This window comes from Etheostoma spectabile, chromosome 8, assembly GCF_008692095.1.
Source record: "Etheostoma spectabile isolate EspeVRDwgs_2016 chromosome 8, UIUC_Espe_1.0, whole genome shotgun sequence".
Taxonomy (NCBI): domain Eukaryota; kingdom Metazoa; phylum Chordata; class Actinopteri; order Perciformes; family Percidae; genus Etheostoma; species Etheostoma spectabile.
Genome location: NC_045740.1, coordinates 7,188,498 through 7,205,921, shown reverse-complemented (window position 1 = coordinate 7,205,921; position 17,424 = coordinate 7,188,498). Strand labels below are relative to the sequence as shown.

Genomic DNA, 17,424 nt, shown 5'->3' with positions numbered 1-17,424 from the left:
GTAAACTTTTTTTAAACACATTATAATTGAGTGTGTTCACATTTTCCAGTTTATTTGTTGAAATTATATATACACTTTGCTGACTTAATTCTTTGATTTTTCATATGTGAATGTGTAAACTTGAAAAAAGTGATGACCTGTGACCTCATGACGTCACCGCCAGAGTGAGCGCGCGACTGTCAAAATATCAACAGAACGTTGGTTAGCACAACCCCAAACTCAAACTTCACCACATAAGTGTGATAACTAGCTATTTACTTTTTTTTTGTATTTTCATCCATGTTATTCGCTCTGTAACAATGGGCTCAAAGGTGATATCCAGTGCTATGGAGTTTTACAACATTCTTCGGTGAGTTTACTTTTGGATGCGTAACGCAACGTTCATAGTTTAACTTTTTTTTAGCTATCGTCAAAAGAACGCTAGGCAGTAACTGAGTTGTCATTATGTTCACTTTTTGATTGCTTCCATAACAACTAAATACGTATCTTGACGTAAGGTTCATTGTGTGTGTTCTGTGTCGTGTGATTGAAGGTCCCTTCAAGATGAAGAAAGCAACAAGCCATGTCTATATGAGGTAATTTCATCTTTCTTTAAAATATTTCGTAATATCTTTCGTGCTATATACAGTAATGTTAATGGTGTTTATGCAGTATCTGTTGGGGTTTCAGGAGGAGATCCAAATGTTGAAAATGAATGGAGACAGAATCCCTGTGCTGAATGTGTACTGTGGCAAGCAGCCAGTCTTTGTCTGTGAAAAAGCTGTGAGTAATGTCAATCGATGCTGTTACTCACTTAATATATCTATCTGCACTTAGACAAATATTACTGTATAATATGGTAATTTAACTAAATGAACACGTGAACACTTTTTTTGTGTCGGGGTATCATTAAATAATCCGTAATTCATAGACGTCGATTGTTTCTTGGTGCGTGGTTCTTCTGATACATCACCAGATGCTTAGGCTTTTATTGACATGCTAATGTTGAATTACACTTAAATTGTGTATTACAACCATGCACCATTTTAAAAGCAAGGGATAAAACTCAAGACACCATCAGATACTCTTTTTTTCATATAATCTTTATTTTTTAAAAACCTTCTCTAATGTTAACCATTGGACCATGTTTATTATTTCTTAATTTCACAAGGTTCCAAAAATAAATAAACCTGATGATCAACAAATGTGTGAAACGTCAACCTGTACTGATGGTGATGATGCTGATGCTGATGATAATGCTCTCCAGAGAGAATTGGGACCACAGCCACTTACAATAATGAAAGCAAGGTGACCACTGTTTAAGACTTCATCCAAATGAAGCAAGTAAAATTATACACTATTTTTCATGACAATCTAAATGTTGTTTTTCTATCTTTTCTATAGGCAGTTGCTGTCTTGGTACACTTTATCTCAAAATGCGAACGTGTCAGGTGTGGACAACAACCCTGCCTTACACCCTCTATGGGTGCGATGTGACATGTCTGATCCAGCTAGAACAACCTGGTTTGGAGCTGAAACCGTCTGCATGGGCAATAAAGTGTCTGGAGTCAAATTATACTCTGTTACATGCAAAGGTTATAGCTCAAATGCTTTGTACTGTACCTCTAATTACCCATCCTTGAAACATTGTCAGTATAGTGAATATCTGTTGTTAAGTAACTCCTGTATGATTCCCATGTTTCTGACTGACATTTGTTTTATTCCAACTTAAATTTTGTTAGGCTCAACTGTGGACAAAAAATCATTAATTACCTTGGACGAACTTAAACAAGAGCACAAGAAAAGGCATCCCCCATCCTCGGTAAGTGAGTGTGCATCCTTTCTTGCAAGTCAGTGTGAATGTATGTTCGTACACTTTCTTTATGTCAATGCTTCCAGATGGCGATTAAAGGCAGTGCCAGGTTCAGTTTGTTTGGCTCCACGGTTGTTGAAAACACCATGATTGAGTCACAGAGTAGTGTTACGGTGGATTTTAAATGGAGCCATGTGGAGAGTGTCCTTGAGACCCCACCGCTGTCCTCTACAGCAACACTGGTAATCAACCGTAATTCCCACTCCAAACATAGTCTTTTTCTACCATATAAACTCATATTTACATTTTGTGTACTTGCCTTTATTTTAAATCTTTGTTCACATGCAGAATATCAAAGTTTCCAGCGGGGACATGAGGAGCCCAATGTATGAGATGTACAGGGAGCTAGAGTTTCTTCAGGTTTGGGTCCCACAGTAATCTGATATGAATGCTCATGAGTTATAATATACAAATAGAGTTATAATATACAAATAGACAACTAAATAGATCATATTTGTTTTTTCAGACTCTCGCTGATGGTTTGAGAACGGGTGAGACTGAATGGAGGGAGCCTTTGGAAAGCAAGTCAGCTGTAAATCTGACCAAGGCCTTCCTAGAAGGTCTGCTTTTTTAAATCAATGCATCTTGATTCTGATTTATTGCTGATCGTTAGTTAAGAAGACTATTTTCTTTTCTGAATGCTTCTTTCAGAACTTCAAGGCACTGTAAAGACACAACAGGACCAGGCTCCAAAAACAACTGAGGTATTCTAGTGTTAAAAATCAAGGGGCTTCTCACAAATTAATTCATTTCAGAATAAACTTGGTATCACTCTGGCTTCTTTATCTTCTCCTAAAGCCCACAAAGACGAATACTGAGACAGACACTCCTATTTTCAACTCTTTCTTGGAACGAGGCGATCTGGATTTTGTGGAGCAGCTGTGGGTTCGAATGAGAAGGAGTGAGTTAATTTCTCCATTAGGGGGGAACATCACCTAAATTAAGAATTACAATATGTCCTCTTGAAGCAAGAAAACCAGACAAGAAAACCAGACAACTAAGTTTTAAACTTGTGATCTTACATATACAATGAATGGGAGACTTCTAGTTTTTGGATTTGGGAGAGAGTTGTTCATGTTACTTATATGAAGGACTGTCATAGACCATAGGAACAACATGTATACATTTTGAAAATGGCTGTAGTTCCCCTTAAAGGAAAGTTTGTTTTTTATGTACAGGTGTAACTTCATATCAGGACATTGGAGACTGCCTGAAATTGGTGACGGAAGCTCTAAGATATGGTGACATCAAACCCTGGGTATGAAATGATGCAGCTTCTGAAAACGAATAATCACTGAGAAAAGGTTGAGGGTTGTTGTGTGTAAAGTTTTGTTTATTTTCCTCCAGATTCATAGGGACAGCAGCAGCTCCCTCAGTAAGCTCATCCTCCAGTCTTACCACCAGCAGATCGATCATGTGTCTCTCACAGGTGTCACCCCTGTCCACATGCTGCTAGAGATGGGTCTGGACAAGATGAGAAAGGATTACATTAACTACCTCATTGGTAAGGTTTTACTTGCTGTGAAGTTCTTTATGTCCTTTACATGTGATTCAAAGCTTTACAGTAATAATTCACCTCACTGCATATTAATCATTAAGCACACACTTTGCTTTTAAATTCTATTTGCTACTGTGCATTTATTTCTCAGGTGAAGAATTGACAACTCTTAACCACTTGGTAAGCTTAAGACTATTTACTGACAACTATTTTCAAATGGCTGTTAAAACATAATCTAAGTTTTAATATTTTACTCTGTAGTGTTATTACCTGAGCACAGAGGTTGGTCTGCAGGAGCAAGTGATCCGACTCAGAAAACTGCACCATCTGCTGGAAATAATAGTGACCTGCAGTACTTTCCTGGGTTTGCCCTATGACCGGCTCTTCCTCCTCACACAGTAAATCAACTTGCCTTTATTTCCAGTGACGTATGAGTGCGCAAAGTGTACTTTCCTGAATATGACATTAAAGTAGACAATTTATTTTCCCCATAGATCGTGTTTGCAGCACTACAAAACATCCCCTTATAATGAGGAGCATGAATTCAAACTGCAAATCAAACCAGCGCTGATCAGCCATTTCTACCAGAAGTAAGGAATACAACCCTTTGCACACCAACTGCCAACCAACTTCATTACATCCAAAGAAAATTGTGAATAAAATTGAGATGATTGTCTTTATCATTCTTGTTTTAACACAAACTAGTAATTTAATTCACCCACCAAAGTGAAACAGGAAGATAGGAGAAAGGTAGTTGGGATCATTTGTACCATGTCTCAAGTGTGACATTTAAAAACTTGCCTAAGTCATTCAACAGAAGCAAGTCAATTTTATTCAGATGTATTCATGAGGTTTGTTGTGCGTACTGTTTTGAAAAACCCATTTCTACATAGTTTTCTAGTGTGCTCACAAGTGCCTGCCTTTCTCTACATAAAGCTGTAGTGATTCAAACCCACCATATCCTGCATTTTTGAGTTAAGATAAGTTTTAACAGGGGCTATTGTTTCATTCCTCTTGCTTGTGTTTGTTCCACAGAGAACAGCCAGTAGTGTGGGAGGCTGAGGTGTCCAGTGGCCATGGTCCACGTGAGGTCAGGACATCCATACAGCTCAGTGACAGACCACTGGTGGATCATGTCATCTTTGAAACAGGTGATCTTTATGCACCACTTAAGAAATAGTACATGCCATATAGTTGCAAGTGTTAATTACCCCAGTAAACTACAGATAGCATTTTTCTTTAACTGTTCCATCTTTAGATTACCCAAATGAAACTGTGAATGGGGACAGTGAGGATCCTGCCTTCTTCTCCACCATGGTGTGCTGTAGTCTCGTCAACTTTGCTTGAATTTACGCAGAGCCCAACTAAACAACAAAGGAGGTGTTTATTGTCATTTTTTATATTCTCATCTGCAATTACTACATCACATAGTAAACGTTCCTGTTAATATGCTGTATTTTTGTCTTTTGAATAAACAACTTTCAGTCCTTTTGAATGTATGTTCTGTGACACTGTCATGGTTTTTCTAATTGCATCTTTATTATCATATTCGTAGATTTTTTGAAATATTTTGAAAAGTTTTTTTGCTGAACAACTTAAAACAACAGATCACAATGGCTGTTTGCAATGGTAATATTCCACAACAATATTGTAATAAGAAAATCCAACATGATGCAGGGCTATCCACACTATTTGAGTGCCTGGTACTAAATGGATTTTACAAGGCTAAACCAATGTTTTTACAGCAAACACTGTATACACATCATCAACTGAAGGAAGTCACTAATTCCATCGAAATTCAGTTCAAATAATGTATTTATGTTTATGTATTTATATTCATGGTCACACTTGGTGTGTGTGTGTGTGTGTGTGTGTGTGTGTGTGTGTGTGTGTGTGTGTGTGTGTGTGGGTAAACGATTGTAAACAAGCACACTGTCTAGTTCCGCCTCCGCAGCAGAAACATAAGGAAGACGGCACTGAGCAAAATAGAGAGTGTGCACACAGTGGGAACAACGATCTCAGTTACCATCTCCATGTGGCTGGTCAAAGGGTCTGCAAAGCACACAAACATTAACATTTCATTGGCATTATTATGTAATTCAGACATTGCTTATGAAGGGAGTGCTGCAAGCACAGCACTCAAAGGGTTAATATTTCCCCCCTGAATCAAATCATCCTTTATCTGATTTATAGTGAGCATGAGTGATTCCTTACCATGTATAAGTCTTAGAATATTGGCAGCAGTACTCCGCTGTTCCTCTAATAAAAAAGAGAAAGTACTTTGAGTTGATTACCGACACTTTAACCCTTTGAGAACTGCATGCAGCTACTGGGGAATATTTCAGAAAGCAGCATTTGCACAATAGCCAAATAAAAGTACCCTGGAAAACCAAAGTTTTTGCGTGAGCACAATTAGAATTTACTCAATTTTTCGGATTTGGGTTTGGTTAAAAGTCAAACCTTAAGAAGTTGTATTATTACCATTCATCAACCGGCATGGCTGAATCTTGTTCCTTAACCTCAAGTTGAATTTTGTTTTTTTTATTCAGTTCCAATATATCACACTTTCACTGGTATTATGTTTTCTGGGTAAATTTATAATCCTGCTTTGTGAAAACCCTGTGGGCACAAGTCCACAGATAAGCTTCATGCTTATTGAGTTTTTGTCAAAGCTGCTTTGAAATCTAAATGGCTGCTCTTGGTTGCAAATTATATTCAAGCACACCACATCAGATAAGTGAAGATGTAGTTGAACACAGAGCAAAAGCTTGTTTCAGAGGCATGTTTTAGCATTAAACTGCAAAGGCTGAATTCTGTTAGGCGGATTTGAAACAGCACAATCACAAAGCAACAACAAAAAAACTGACACTAAGGGAAGACATATACCCTTAAGTTCTAAACTTCATCATGCACTGGCCAAACCTTTGGCATTTCTGCATGTTCCTTGGATTTTCTTCTAGCTGGAGGGGCAAACAAAAAAGATATCTTAGATATTCTGTTAGAGATTTTGTTAATTATGTTTTATACTTTCATCATTCAAATTTACCTAAGAATTTGTTCATGTGTTTGCTGAGGTGCAGCAACACATAGTCAAGTCGAATTATAACTCATGATGTCATGTGCAATTAAAAACGATTGGTTAGGTCAGAATCTTTATTTGTTTACCCCAGCTAGTTGTTCACCTCTGATCATTGATAAACATGGCCAGGGCTGTTCTTGATGAACTGACCTGCAGCTAGGAGCTGATTGCTTGAAGAACAGGTCTCAATAGCCTTCCTCCTCCAGTTCTCAACCTGTCGAGGTTTAAAATGCAACGGCATATCATCACTGATATAATGTATGTGGCACAAAAGAGCATAAAGCAATTAATCAAAGAAGTTTGAGAAGAATATCTGAAATGTTTGTCTGAAAAGAATATGAGGCAGGTCTTTATCGTGACCACTTTGTGTCTCATACCTCTCTCTGATTGGGAAATCCATTGGAGCTGATGACACGTTTGTAAAACTGAACAGAAGCTTTGGGATAGCGAGGCTTGTTTTTGTTCCTGAAGTCCACATAGTACAAGCCAAACCTCTCAGAGTAGCCTTCATCCCACTCAAACTTGTCCAGCAGGGACCATGCGGTGTAGCCCTTCACATTGACTCCATCTTTGATAGCTGAGTGACACAACAGAGAGTGAGTTGACCAAATGGCCAAACAAAAGAAAGGCTCAGGTGCTTATGAGCTCACTCACCTTTTAGCATCTCATTGATGTAGTCTTTATAATACTGTATCCTCCAGTCATCACACAGCTCTGTGCATAACATCTTCTCAGAGACTCCATTCTCGGTAACATAAATCATTGGGTTCCCATACTGGGTCTAGATGAGGAACAAATCAATATGCAATAAGTTGCCTTTATGTAATTTAAGTAGGACTGCAGTGTGCTAAGATCATTTCAGCTTCGGCACAAATGTCAACAAGTCTGTTCTGTATCATTTACTATATACACCATAAGTCACCTTGACAAAATTGAGCAGACGTCTGAAACCCCAAGGCACGGAGTAGAGCCACTCAGATCCGGGGTCAGGCCATTGCGGGTCAACCAGCTCCGCCAGGTCACGGTCAGTGAAGTAGCTGCTGCTGCTTCGACCTGATGGGTTGTTCTTTTGGGTGATGTAGCGGGTGGTGAAATGACCAATGCCGAGGAAGTCACAGGTCCCCTTGATGTAGCTCTTCTCTTGGGTGGAAAATGTGGGCAGGCGAGACGTCCCGAGGCCCTGTTGGACACTCTTCCTTCCTACACACACCAGTAGTGGTTAGTTATTTCCCCAAATGACCAATATTACTGTTTACAATTTAACTCACCAATGAAGTCTTTCATCACTTGAGGGTAGTCTCCGTGAAAGATGGGTGTGGCAAACCAGCCCAGGTAGAACTGGACATATCTCTCAGCTGCTTCAATGTCTTTCTGGTTGCTCATATCCACCGGCTCTCCCCAATCTCCAGACAGAGAGATGCCAATCAGACCTGCAGATGTGAACAGCAGCTCTCAACACTAAGACAGACAGTACTGTTGAGAGGCAAAAATTGAATTTAGTTACTTTTGGAGTTTGACCTTGTTTACCTTTTTGTTTTGCCCTCCATTGCGTATCATAAGTGTGCCAAACTTTAGCATGTGCCTATGAAAAGGATTATTATAATTATGATTATAATTTATAATTTGCATTGCAGTGCAAGTGTTTTGATATTATATTTTATTATATATATATATATATATATATATATATATATATATATATATATATATATATATTATCCTACCTTAATTATGTGATGGGCAGCTCTGTATGCCCCTGTTCCTCTCAGTCTCAGTCCAGGAGCATGTTCGCCAGTCTCATAGCCTTCAACTGCTACAGACTAAAGCAGGTTAGCAGATTATTAGTGGGATAATAGTGCTTTCAGTAACAGTTAGATGCATATTAAGTCAGTTCTATGATTAAAAAAAACAAATATGTTACAAGGCAGGTGTGAATGTCAAACCTGAAAATCATTTCTTTTAAACATACCCATGGATTGTTGAAAGTCATCCAGTACTTGACTCGGTTGCCAAATCTTTCAAAGCACAGGTTAGCAAATTCATTGAAATGATTGACCAAGCTTATATTCTGCCATCCACCATATTTCTCCTGTAAGACCTAATAAAGCAAAGAGTACAGTAACTTGGTAAAGAAAAATAGTGCTGGATTGCAAAAAGACCGAATTTTGGGATTGTCGATGTTTTGTATACCAACCTGTGGAAGATCCCAGTGATACAAAGTTACAATGGGAGTGATCTTGTTCTCCAGCAGCTGGTCAATCAGTCCATCATAGTATTGTATTCCTTTTTCATTTATATGGTCAGCTGCAAACGGTATTGAAGTGTGGATAATTCCTCTGTTTAAGCAATTAACAAATGAAATCACATATGGCAGTTCAGTTGCAAAAGGCTTGAGTTAACAGCAGCAACTCACACTTTATGCCAGTGGGGATGAGTCTAGGCCAGGATATGGAGAAACGATAGTGGTTGAGCTTCAGCTCCTTTATCAGGGAAACATCATCCTGTACAACACACAAGTGATTTATTCAGATTTCCATTGCCCCCCCCCCCCTCTGGTCTCTCCATATCTCTCAGACACACCACACCTGATCACCCTACCTTGACTTTGTGGTAGCCCTCACAAGAGGAGTCCCCGGTGTCATTTTGTTGAATTTTGCCTTTCTTATGACTGAACACGTCCCAGATGCTCAGTCCTTTTCCATCTTTGTCCCAGGCCCCTTCTGTTTGATAGGCTGAACTTCCGGCACCCCATGAAAATCCTAATAAATACAACATTGGCAACAACCACCAGATGACCAGCTCTTATGGGAGGATATTATACCACCAATTACTAAATCATTAAAATGTACTGCCTCTATCCCACTGAAGAGAAAAAGTTATGTTTACCAGCTGGAAAAGTGCCATAATAGAAGGAGCTGTGGTCGTTCTTTGTCCAGTCAAAGTCCTCAGCCGAAGACAGACACAGCACCAACACAAACACATGGCACACACTGAATGCACAGCGGGGCAGCATGGTACTCCTGAGCCTGCAGCACAGTCACTGTCGGGTTAGGCTCCAGTCACTCACTGATGTTTGCACACAGAGGAGCAGTGGTGGAGGATTATTCAGATCCTTTACTACGTAATGCCCAATACCGCACTGTAGAAATACTCTGTTACAAGTAAAACTCCTGCATTTAAAATGTTACTAAGTATGATCCAAGTATGTAAGTATCATCAGAAATTACAAGTTCAAATACTCAGTGCAGACAAATCCTCACATTGTTGAAACTAGAAAAGATTAAAACAGTTCTGTCAATCAACTAAGTGTAATCGGCTAATCAGTTCAGTTGTAGGCCTGTATATTGTTGGGCAGTTCAATTTATAATAAAACATTATTTATTTATTTATTTCATTATTTATATTTTATAAACTACATGAGTTTTGTGTGCAAAATTTAATTGAATAAAGTAATTTGTAAGGTCACTAGTAACTAAACCTGTCAGATTAATGTTGTAAATGTTCTTTCTGAAATGTAGTGGAGTAGAAGAAGAAAGTGGCATGAAAAGATTCAAGAAAAGTACAAGTACTTAAGTATTTGTACTTAAGTACTGCTGAGTAATTATACTTAGTGACCATTGCAGAGGAGAACCATTTAGCATCCCCTCTTAATCCCAATAACAAGCTTGGTCTGGAGCACACATGTTATATTTTAAACACATACACACACATCTCTTTTCTGAAAAAAAAAAAAAAGTAAAATCAGTAACAGAAAAAAAAAATTCATAATATAATTACACTAAACTGTTATCAAACAGTCTGAAAGCATCCAATGTTATGGACTATGGGGGGTCCCGCATCCCTAATGCAGAGCCAAATACCCTTTTTCAAATTCAATGGAGTGTGAGCTCATCTTGCTGAGGCAGACAGATCCCACACAAACTATGGTTTCACCTCTGTAAGCAAAGTTAATGTGAGAGGATGATATATTTACAGTGCACAATCACAGTATTGACAGTGGATGAACCTTTCCACACATATAGACTAAACATGAACGCTCATAACTTCATCATTTGACAGTTATAAGAAAATTAATCTTAGACATATAACCTAAAAATATATTAAGCTCCTGCTGCAATTATGAATACTAATTGTAACACACATTCCTGTTCACCTGTTTTTTTTATTTCTCATTTAAGCATTTTGTTTCCATATTCCTGCACATAATTTTAAATCACCAGTGCAAAATCAATAGCATTTGATCCACACTTACTAAATAAGATGTCTCATTACCTGTGTACCTTATGAAGAATTCATTTGCAGCAGGTGTGTGTGCTGAGCTTGAATCCCTGGGTGCACTGCTCTCCTCCAACAGCAGACCATGTAGTAAGCTGAATATATCTATTGGTGCAATCTCTATTGTATGTCGCCTGTTGTAGCGCCACCCTTCTCCAGAGCTGTCCTTTCTGTCAGTGTGAAAGCTGGTCTTATTGTGAAGCTCACTGCATTGTTTTAGATGTTTAGAAATTGCTGAATGGTTTGCTAGTGGAAAGTGTTTGCACTGCATTACCCATTGGCCTGGGTCAGGTTAGGACAATTTTACATGGGTATTACCTTGATGGAAAATGGGATGTATCCTCTTTTTGCTCATATGCAAACATGTACTAATCTGAAAAATATTACTGTATGTTGTGAAGCATGTTGGCATAAAGCTAGAAGTGTACATTGGAAAAAATCAATCAGACAAACCCTATGCAAAACATTTTATTTTGTGCTTACAATTATCATCTCTTACATAAGGCATACACACTATTTTCTCATATGGCCCAGCCATACATTTTAATGCTAATCCTCAAAATTCACAATATGTCTAGTAAGCTATAAGCACCTAACAACACTGTCTTGCTGCATTTCAGTGAGATATTTCTCACAAAATTTGACACATGAATTCTAACATGGTTTGGTGTGCAGGATGACATGCCTTATATCAGGAAAAGGAGATGGTACGGTTAGTACCACACATCATCAAACTGTAACTGTTACTCACTCCATCCAAATAAATTAAACTTCATAAGTGATAAACAGGTGAACAAATAAACAGATGTCCGTTAACACGTGGTTCTTCTTCAGTGGTGCAAATATTGAAGCCCCATGAAACACTGAGAATCTCAGTAATCATCGTCCTCATTGTCCTCAGGCCCAAACTCAAACCCAAGCTCATTGTCATCTTCTTCATCCTCCTCCTCCTCCTCCTCATCATTATCATCATCATCATTATCATCATCTTCTTCCTCCTCCATATCAAAATCTACAGCGGCATTCAGTAGCAGTTTGGTTCGATTGATCTCGCTCTCATCATCAAGGTTAATATGAACCTGAAACAAAAGGATAAACCTGAACATGTTGACCTCTTTTAAGTTAAATCTTAAAAAGTGCAAACTAATTGTGCTAGACAGAACTTCAAAAAAAGTTATGAAACCAGGAAACAACCTTTGTAAAATATTATCATGCTGCTAATTTTCATAGTTAGTCATTTAACATTACTCTGGGCATGGTTATATTTTCATGACAAAACAAAGCTCAAATCAATGTGAGAGTGCATGTCTAGCCGATTATTATGTCTTTGTGAGTTTTTTTCAGTGACTCTGCACCAAAAAGCACCTATATGACTCTTGTAGTTGTAGTGTATTAAAACTTTTCATGGGCATGCCTGGTTGTGCCTTAAAAGTGATTGGTAACAATTTTAGTCTAAAACTGTTAGCCAACACGTTTGAAATACTGTTCAACCATGATCATGTGTCTAATGAAATGCTAGGGACACACATATACAGTACAGGCCAAAAGTTTTCATTTAATGTGTTTACTTTATTTTCATGACTAATTACATTGTAAATTATCGCTGAAGGCATCAAAACTATGAATGAACACATGTGGAATTATGTACTTAACAAAAAAGTGTGAAATATCTGAAAACATGTCTTATATTCTAGTTTCTTCAAGGTAGCCACCCTTTGCTTTTTTAATAGTGCTGCAAACCCTTGGTGTTCTCTCAGTGAGCTTCATGAGGTAGTCACCTGAAATGGTTTTTACTTCAAAGGTGTGCCTTGTCAAGGTTAATTAGTGGAATTTCTTGCCTTGTACTAAAAGCAAATGACACAATCTTGAAGTGTGGCACAGGCCTTTAATCAATACTTTGTTGAGTCAGTAGACACTATCGACCAAAGTTTTGCAATACAACTAAACAATCCATGTACAGCTAATACTACAGAGCTAGCACTAACACTAAGACCAGTATCAGAGGATGAGGTTATAAAAACAGTTACATCTCTCAAACCCTCAAGGGCTAAGGATGTCTATGGTATGGACACACTTATGCTGAAAGAGATCAGCTCTTCAATAGTTACCCCACTAACACACATAATCAATACTTCACTGGCCCAAGGATGGTTTCCAGATTCATGGAAGCCTGCTGTTGTGGCCCCTGTATTCAAAGGTGGTGACCCGCTACTGACTTCCAACTACAGGCCCATCAGTGTTGTACCTGTAGTATCCAAGGTATCTGAAAAACTGATTAACAAACAAATCATCGACCATCTCAACAATAGCTCCTTTCCACTGCACCCAATGCAATTTGGATTCAGGGCCAACTACTCGACTGAAACAGCTACATGTTACTTCATAGAAAAAGTTAAGGCATCACTGGATAAAGGCGGGGTTGTTGGGGCTGTGTTCCTTGACTTAAAGAAAGCATTTGACACAGTTAATCATAACATCTTATTGTATAAATTACTGAATTTCAATTTCTCTTCAAGCTTGGTCAATCTTATCAAATCCTATCTCTCACTCCGCTCTCAACATGTCAAAATTGGACCCCATAAATCTAACCCACTTGGTCTTTCCACCGGGGTCCTGCAGGGATCCATACTTGGCCCAACCCTTTTTAGCATATATATTAATGATCTACCCTTTGTGGAAAGTGTGCTATTTTAATGTATGCTGATGATACAGTTATTTTTACTCATGGTAAGACTGCTGAAGAGGTTGCAATCAAGCTAACAGATGTGCTAGTGAAGGTTACATCCTGGCTTAACCACTGTTGTTTGCGACTGAATGTTTCAAAAACAGTTTGTATGTTCATTACCAAAGGCTCCCGCATAGACGCAGAGCAAGACATTTCCATTTCAGGACACAGACTAATGGTTGTCTCAGAATACAAGTATTTAGGAATACACTTAGACTCAAACCTTGCCTTCAAAACCCACATAAAGAGGGCCTGTAATAAAGTAAAGTTCAGTCTGGCCAATTTCAGGTATATCAGAAACCTCCTATCAACTGAGGCAGCTAAGCTATACTTCCACTCATTGGTTCTCTGCCACATCACCTACTGTCTCATAAGTTGGTCCAATGCACCCTCTACAGCTTTAAAACCACTAAAATCATTATACAAACAAGCACTTAAAACTCTAGACAAAAAGCCATTTCGTTACCATCATTGCCATATTCTAAAGAAGTATAAACTGCTCAGTTGGGAAAACCTCATACAATACAGAAATGTCTGCTTAGTTTATAAGAAAATGCACAGTTTAGCTCCTCCTCCTTTGTCTGGCCTTATCAACTTTAACTCAAATGCAAACAGTTACCAGAGGTGCAGCAAGGAGGGACTGCACAATCCCACTCAAAACATCTGCATTCAGACAAGCCGTCTTTTCATTTACAGCATCACATCAATGGAACTCGGTACCACCATTAATTAGAGAGTCCCCATCCTATTACTCATTTAAGAGTAATGTTAAGAAATGGATGATTGAAAATCAACACTGTCAACACTGACGCTGGTCCCATCCACCAACAATAACTGTATCATCTATTTTGGATTTTGTTTGCTTATCTTGTTTATTTGATTGTTGTGATTTAACATTGTAATTTCTAACCTTTTGTCTATTGTATAAATATCTTCATTGTATTATAACTGTTTATTATTTTAGGACGTTTATTATTTTAAGATGCCTAATTACATCTGGCTAGGGGACTGCCGATGAAAACTAGCCTATGGCTAACTCGGGTACGCTTATATTTGCTTTGAGTGTACATTGTCCCCTTTTCAAATAAACAAATAAAATGAAAAAAATTTTTTTATGGAGTTGGGACCATCAGTTGTGTTGTGCAGAAGTCAGGTTGATACACAGTCAACAACAACAACCTTATTGGACAACTGTTAGAATTTATATTATGGCAATAACCAATCAACTAAGTAAAGAGAAACAAGTGGCCATCATTACTTTAAGAAATGAAGGTCAGTTGGTCTGGAAAATTGCGAAAACTTTAAATTTGTCCCCAAGTGCTACAACGAAACTGGCTCACATGAGGACCCCTCCAGGAAAGGAAGACCAAGAGTCACTTCTGCTGCAGAGGATAAGTTTATCCTAGTTACCAGCCTCAGAAATCGAAAGTTAACAGCAGCTCAGATTGGAGACCTGATGAATACAACACAAAGTTCTAGCAGCAGACACATCTCTAGAACAACTGTTAAAAGGAGACTGCGCAAATCAGGTGTGTCAGGTGTGATGGTGTGGGGGTGCTTTGCTGGTGACACTGTTAGGAATTTATTCCAAAACTGAAGGCATACTGAACCAGCATGGCTACCACAGCATCCTGCAGCAACATGCCATCCCATCCGGTTTGCGTTTAGTTGGTCCATCATTTATTTCTCAACAGGACAATGACCCCAAACACACATCCAGGCTGTGTAAGGGCTATGTGACTAAGAAGGAGAGTGATGGAGTGCTGCGCCTCCACAGTCACCGGACCTGAACCCAATCGAGATGGTTTGGGGTGAGCTGGACAGCAGAGTGAAGGAAAAAGGGCCAACAAGTGCTGTACATCTCTGGGAACTCATTCAAGACTGTTGGGAAACCACTTCAGGTGACTACCTCTTGAAGCTCATCAACAGAATGACAAGAGTGTGCAAAGCAGTAATCAGAGCAAAGGGTGGCTACTTTGAAGAAACTAGAATATAAGACATGTTTTCAGGTATTTCACACTTTTTTGTAAGTACATAATTCCATATGCGTTCATTCATAGTTTTGATGCCTTCATTGATAATCTACAATGTAAATAGCCATTAAAATAAAGGAAACTTTTTGCCTGTATTGTGTGTGTGTGTGTGTGTGTGTGTGTGTGGTGTGTGTATATATATATATATATATATATATATATATATATATATATATATTTAGTACTGCAGAAGGAAGTGTTTTTGACCAAAAAACAAATTATTTTAAATATTATATTAAATATCTGAATAACACAAACAAGCTTCTAAAGAAAGCTACATATGTTTCTGAGTAAAGGAAATAATGAAAAAAAAAAAACATTTGTGAAATGTGAATATTCCCCAAAAGTTGAGTGATTCAAAATAACCCAGTGAACTAAACAACATTTTTGCAAGAGAAATATAATTACATGGCCATGTATATCTCAGTCGTACTACCTGTAAACTGGGGTGGTAAAAGTAATCACAATGCTACAACACACATAAACATGTTTACCAGTGCTCTGTCTTAACGTTATTGCTCAGAGTAACCTAACTTTTGTGTAGATGTAAATGTAATTTATGTATTTCTGATTCTGATTCTCAATGAGGTTATGCAGGCCTGCAAACTATAACACCTCAGCAAGACAGTACACAAGTGTAGTGAAGTGAACACCTCTGATCTTCAATTTCAACAAATCAATGTGAGTTAATCAACAAACAAGCAAACATATGTCTTTATATGTTTATATTGTGAACTATGAGCATTTAGCAGGGTTGTCCCCAGGTGTTCACTCTGGTACAATGATTTACCTCAGTTTCTGGAGAAGAGCGCTGAGAGGCTCCTTCTTCTGTTTGAGCACTAATGATAGATTTCAAGGCCCCTTCTTCAAACTGAAACAGAGTGAACACATAATATATAAACCACATGTACTGCACAAACCCCTACACTCACTCTGTGAACTCTCTCACTCACCTTCAACCTGTTTAGTTGGTCTTGTAGCATGACTTTGATTTTGAGGAGAGTCTCCTCTTCCTTCTTCAACTCCTGCAGACGGCTGTGCATCTTTACTGGTACTGCTGCAGTCAGACCATTCCTCAACACTAAAAGGGAAGAGATCATGTAATCAGGGATACAGTGTCATGCCAGATGTTGATAACGTGTCCAAATGTCTGCTTATAACTTATATTGGACAGCAAGTATCTTTACCGAAATCATTGAGGATTCTTACAAGTATGCTTGTCCAAACTGTGTGGAATATAACGGTAAACTGTAGCTAGTTTCCTGTTTTATCCTGTTCCTATTCCATTTCTTTAACGTTAGATTTCATTCATCAGCTTAACATTAACGTAAGTTTGCTGAAGTATGAAACAGTACAATATAGTAATGCTTCTCCCACATCTAGTTACGAGTTTAATCTCCCCAGCAGTACAGATTGTGTAAAATTTGAAAAAATTTACAATAAATTGCATTGTGATTACTTAGCTACTGCTAACTAACTTACTGAAAAACAATTTGGCTAAGTACGTTAACGTTAGCGGCACCCCAAACTGATTCGTTCTACACAAGCAATAATAAGTTTGAGACTACTACCTTTGTTTTTAAATTCTGCCTACAGCTCCATATTGATGGCGAAATCGGTGTTAAAGAAGATAACGTACTTCCAACAGCTTTTGTTTTGAATACTGTAAGCTAGCTTAGCTGTTATGCTCAGGCAGGATAAGGTTATGCGATACAGCTAGCTACTAGCTAAAGTTTGGTTCCTGTGGTTATGCGGTCATATCCGGAAACATTGTAACATTAAAAGCTATCGGAAATTTCCTACTTTTGTCTTGGGAACGAATAATCTATGGGACTGTCAGAGCAGAGGTTTACTAGCTAACGTTACAATTGTAAAAGTGACTTACTTAAAACCTCCGTTTTATAATACATCCATGCTTGAATCTCGTGGTTGAACAACAATCATTTATGACAACGTCCGAAG

The 17,424-nt window shown here is 38.2% G+C and overlaps 3 protein-coding genes across 10 annotated transcripts; 1 reads left to right on the top strand and 2 right to left on the bottom strand.

Moving 5' to 3' along the window:
• Window positions 1–153: 153 nt before the first annotated feature.
• On the top strand, window positions 154–4,846 carry zwilch (zwilch kinetochore protein). Its single transcript, XM_032524656.1, has 18 exons — window positions 154–349; window positions 533–575; window positions 670–762; window positions 1,151–1,287; window positions 1,384–1,574; window positions 1,722–1,801; window positions 1,879–2,034; window positions 2,141–2,212; window positions 2,319–2,412; window positions 2,504–2,556; window positions 2,651–2,753; window positions 3,031–3,110; window positions 3,200–3,356; window positions 3,502–3,530; window positions 3,612–3,748; window positions 3,845–3,940; window positions 4,386–4,501; window positions 4,609–4,846. Exons 1-18 carry the CDS (start codon window positions 300–302, stop codon window positions 4,695–4,697), a joined length of 1,776 nt encoding a protein of 591 aa, XP_032380547.1. The 5' UTR covers window positions 154–299; the 3' UTR covers window positions 4,698–4,846.
• Window positions 4,716–10,990, bottom strand: lctlb (lactase-like b). 8 transcript variants are annotated; one of them, XR_004333266.1, is made up of 16 exons: window positions 10,702–10,990; window positions 9,316–9,318; window positions 9,028–9,188; window positions 8,843–8,930; window positions 8,624–8,733; window positions 8,399–8,527; window positions 8,154–8,249; window positions 7,957–8,011; window positions 7,698–7,859; window positions 7,352–7,629; window positions 7,084–7,210; window positions 6,807–7,006; window positions 6,580–6,643; window positions 6,237–6,310; window positions 5,565–5,609; window positions 4,716–5,402 (listed from the first exon to the last, which is right to left on the bottom strand). XR_004333266.1 is itself a non-coding variant. In XM_032524652.1 (15 exons), exons 1-14 carry the CDS (start codon window positions 10,973–10,975, stop codon window positions 6,246–6,248), a joined length of 1,812 nt encoding a protein of 603 aa, XP_032380543.1. In that variant the 5' UTR covers window positions 10,976–10,990; the 3' UTR covers window positions 4,716–5,402; window positions 6,237–6,245. The 8 variants fall into 8 exon arrangements, 6 of the variants coding, with proteins under 6 accessions (XP_032380543.1, XP_032380541.1, XP_032380545.1 ...); XR_004333267.1 differs by lacking the exon at window positions 10,702–10,990 and having other exon boundaries at window positions 9,316–9,502; XM_032524652.1 differs by lacking the exon at window positions 5,565–5,609.
• Window positions 10,991–11,154: 164 nt separating this feature from the next.
• Window positions 11,155–17,299, bottom strand: snapc5 (small nuclear RNA activating complex, polypeptide 5). The gene is made up of 4 exons (XM_032524660.1): window positions 17,034–17,299; window positions 16,416–16,543; window positions 16,253–16,333; window positions 11,155–11,783 (listed from the first exon to the last, which is right to left on the bottom strand). Exons 2-4 carry the CDS (start codon window positions 16,503–16,505, stop codon window positions 11,577–11,579), a joined length of 378 nt encoding a protein of 125 aa, XP_032380551.1. The 5' UTR covers window positions 16,506–16,543; window positions 17,034–17,299; the 3' UTR covers window positions 11,155–11,576.
• Window positions 17,300–17,424: the final 125 nt, after the last annotated feature.

What these genes read in the sequence shown, in the direction of transcription:
- snapc5 (XM_032524660.1), bottom strand. Translation starts at nt 16,505, where the DNA reads ATGCACAGCCGTCTGCAGGAGTTGAAGAAGGAAGAGGAGACTCTCCTC. An exon ending in ACCAACTAAACAGGTTGAAG is followed by an intron (nt 16,334 to 16,415) that starts GTGAGTGAGAGA and finishes ACTCTGTTTCAG; the next exon opens with TTTGAAGAAGGGGCCTTGAA. An exon ending in GCTCTTCTCCAGAAACTGAG is followed by an intron (nt 11,784 to 16,252) that starts GTAAATCATTGT and finishes CTTTTGTTTCAG; the next exon opens with GTTCATATTAACCTTGATGA.
- zwilch (XM_032524656.1), top strand. Translation starts at nt 300, where the DNA reads ATGGGCTCAAAGGTGATATCCAGTGCTATGGAGTTTTACAACATTCTT. An exon ending in TGACAACTCTTAACCACTTG is followed by an intron (nt 3,531 to 3,611) that starts GTAAGCTTAAGA and finishes TTTACTCTGTAG; the next exon opens with TGTTATTACCTGAGCACAGA. An exon ending in ATCAGCCATTTCTACCAGAA is followed by an intron (nt 3,941 to 4,385) that starts GTAAGGAATACA and finishes TTTGTTCCACAG; the next exon opens with AGAACAGCCAGTAGTGTGGG.
- lctlb (XM_032524650.1), bottom strand. Translation starts at nt 10,975, where the DNA reads ATGCAGTGCAAACACTTTCCACTAGCAAACCATTCAGCAATTTCTAAA. An exon ending in CATCCCCACTGGCATAAAGT is followed by an intron (nt 8,734 to 8,842) that starts GTGAGTTGCTGC and finishes TACCGTTTGCAG; the next exon opens with CTGACCATATAAATGAAAAA. An exon ending in CTGCCCATCACATAATTAAG is followed by an intron (nt 8,012 to 8,153) that starts GTAGGATAATAT and finishes TCCTTTTCATAG; the next exon opens with GCACATGCTAAAGTTTGGCA.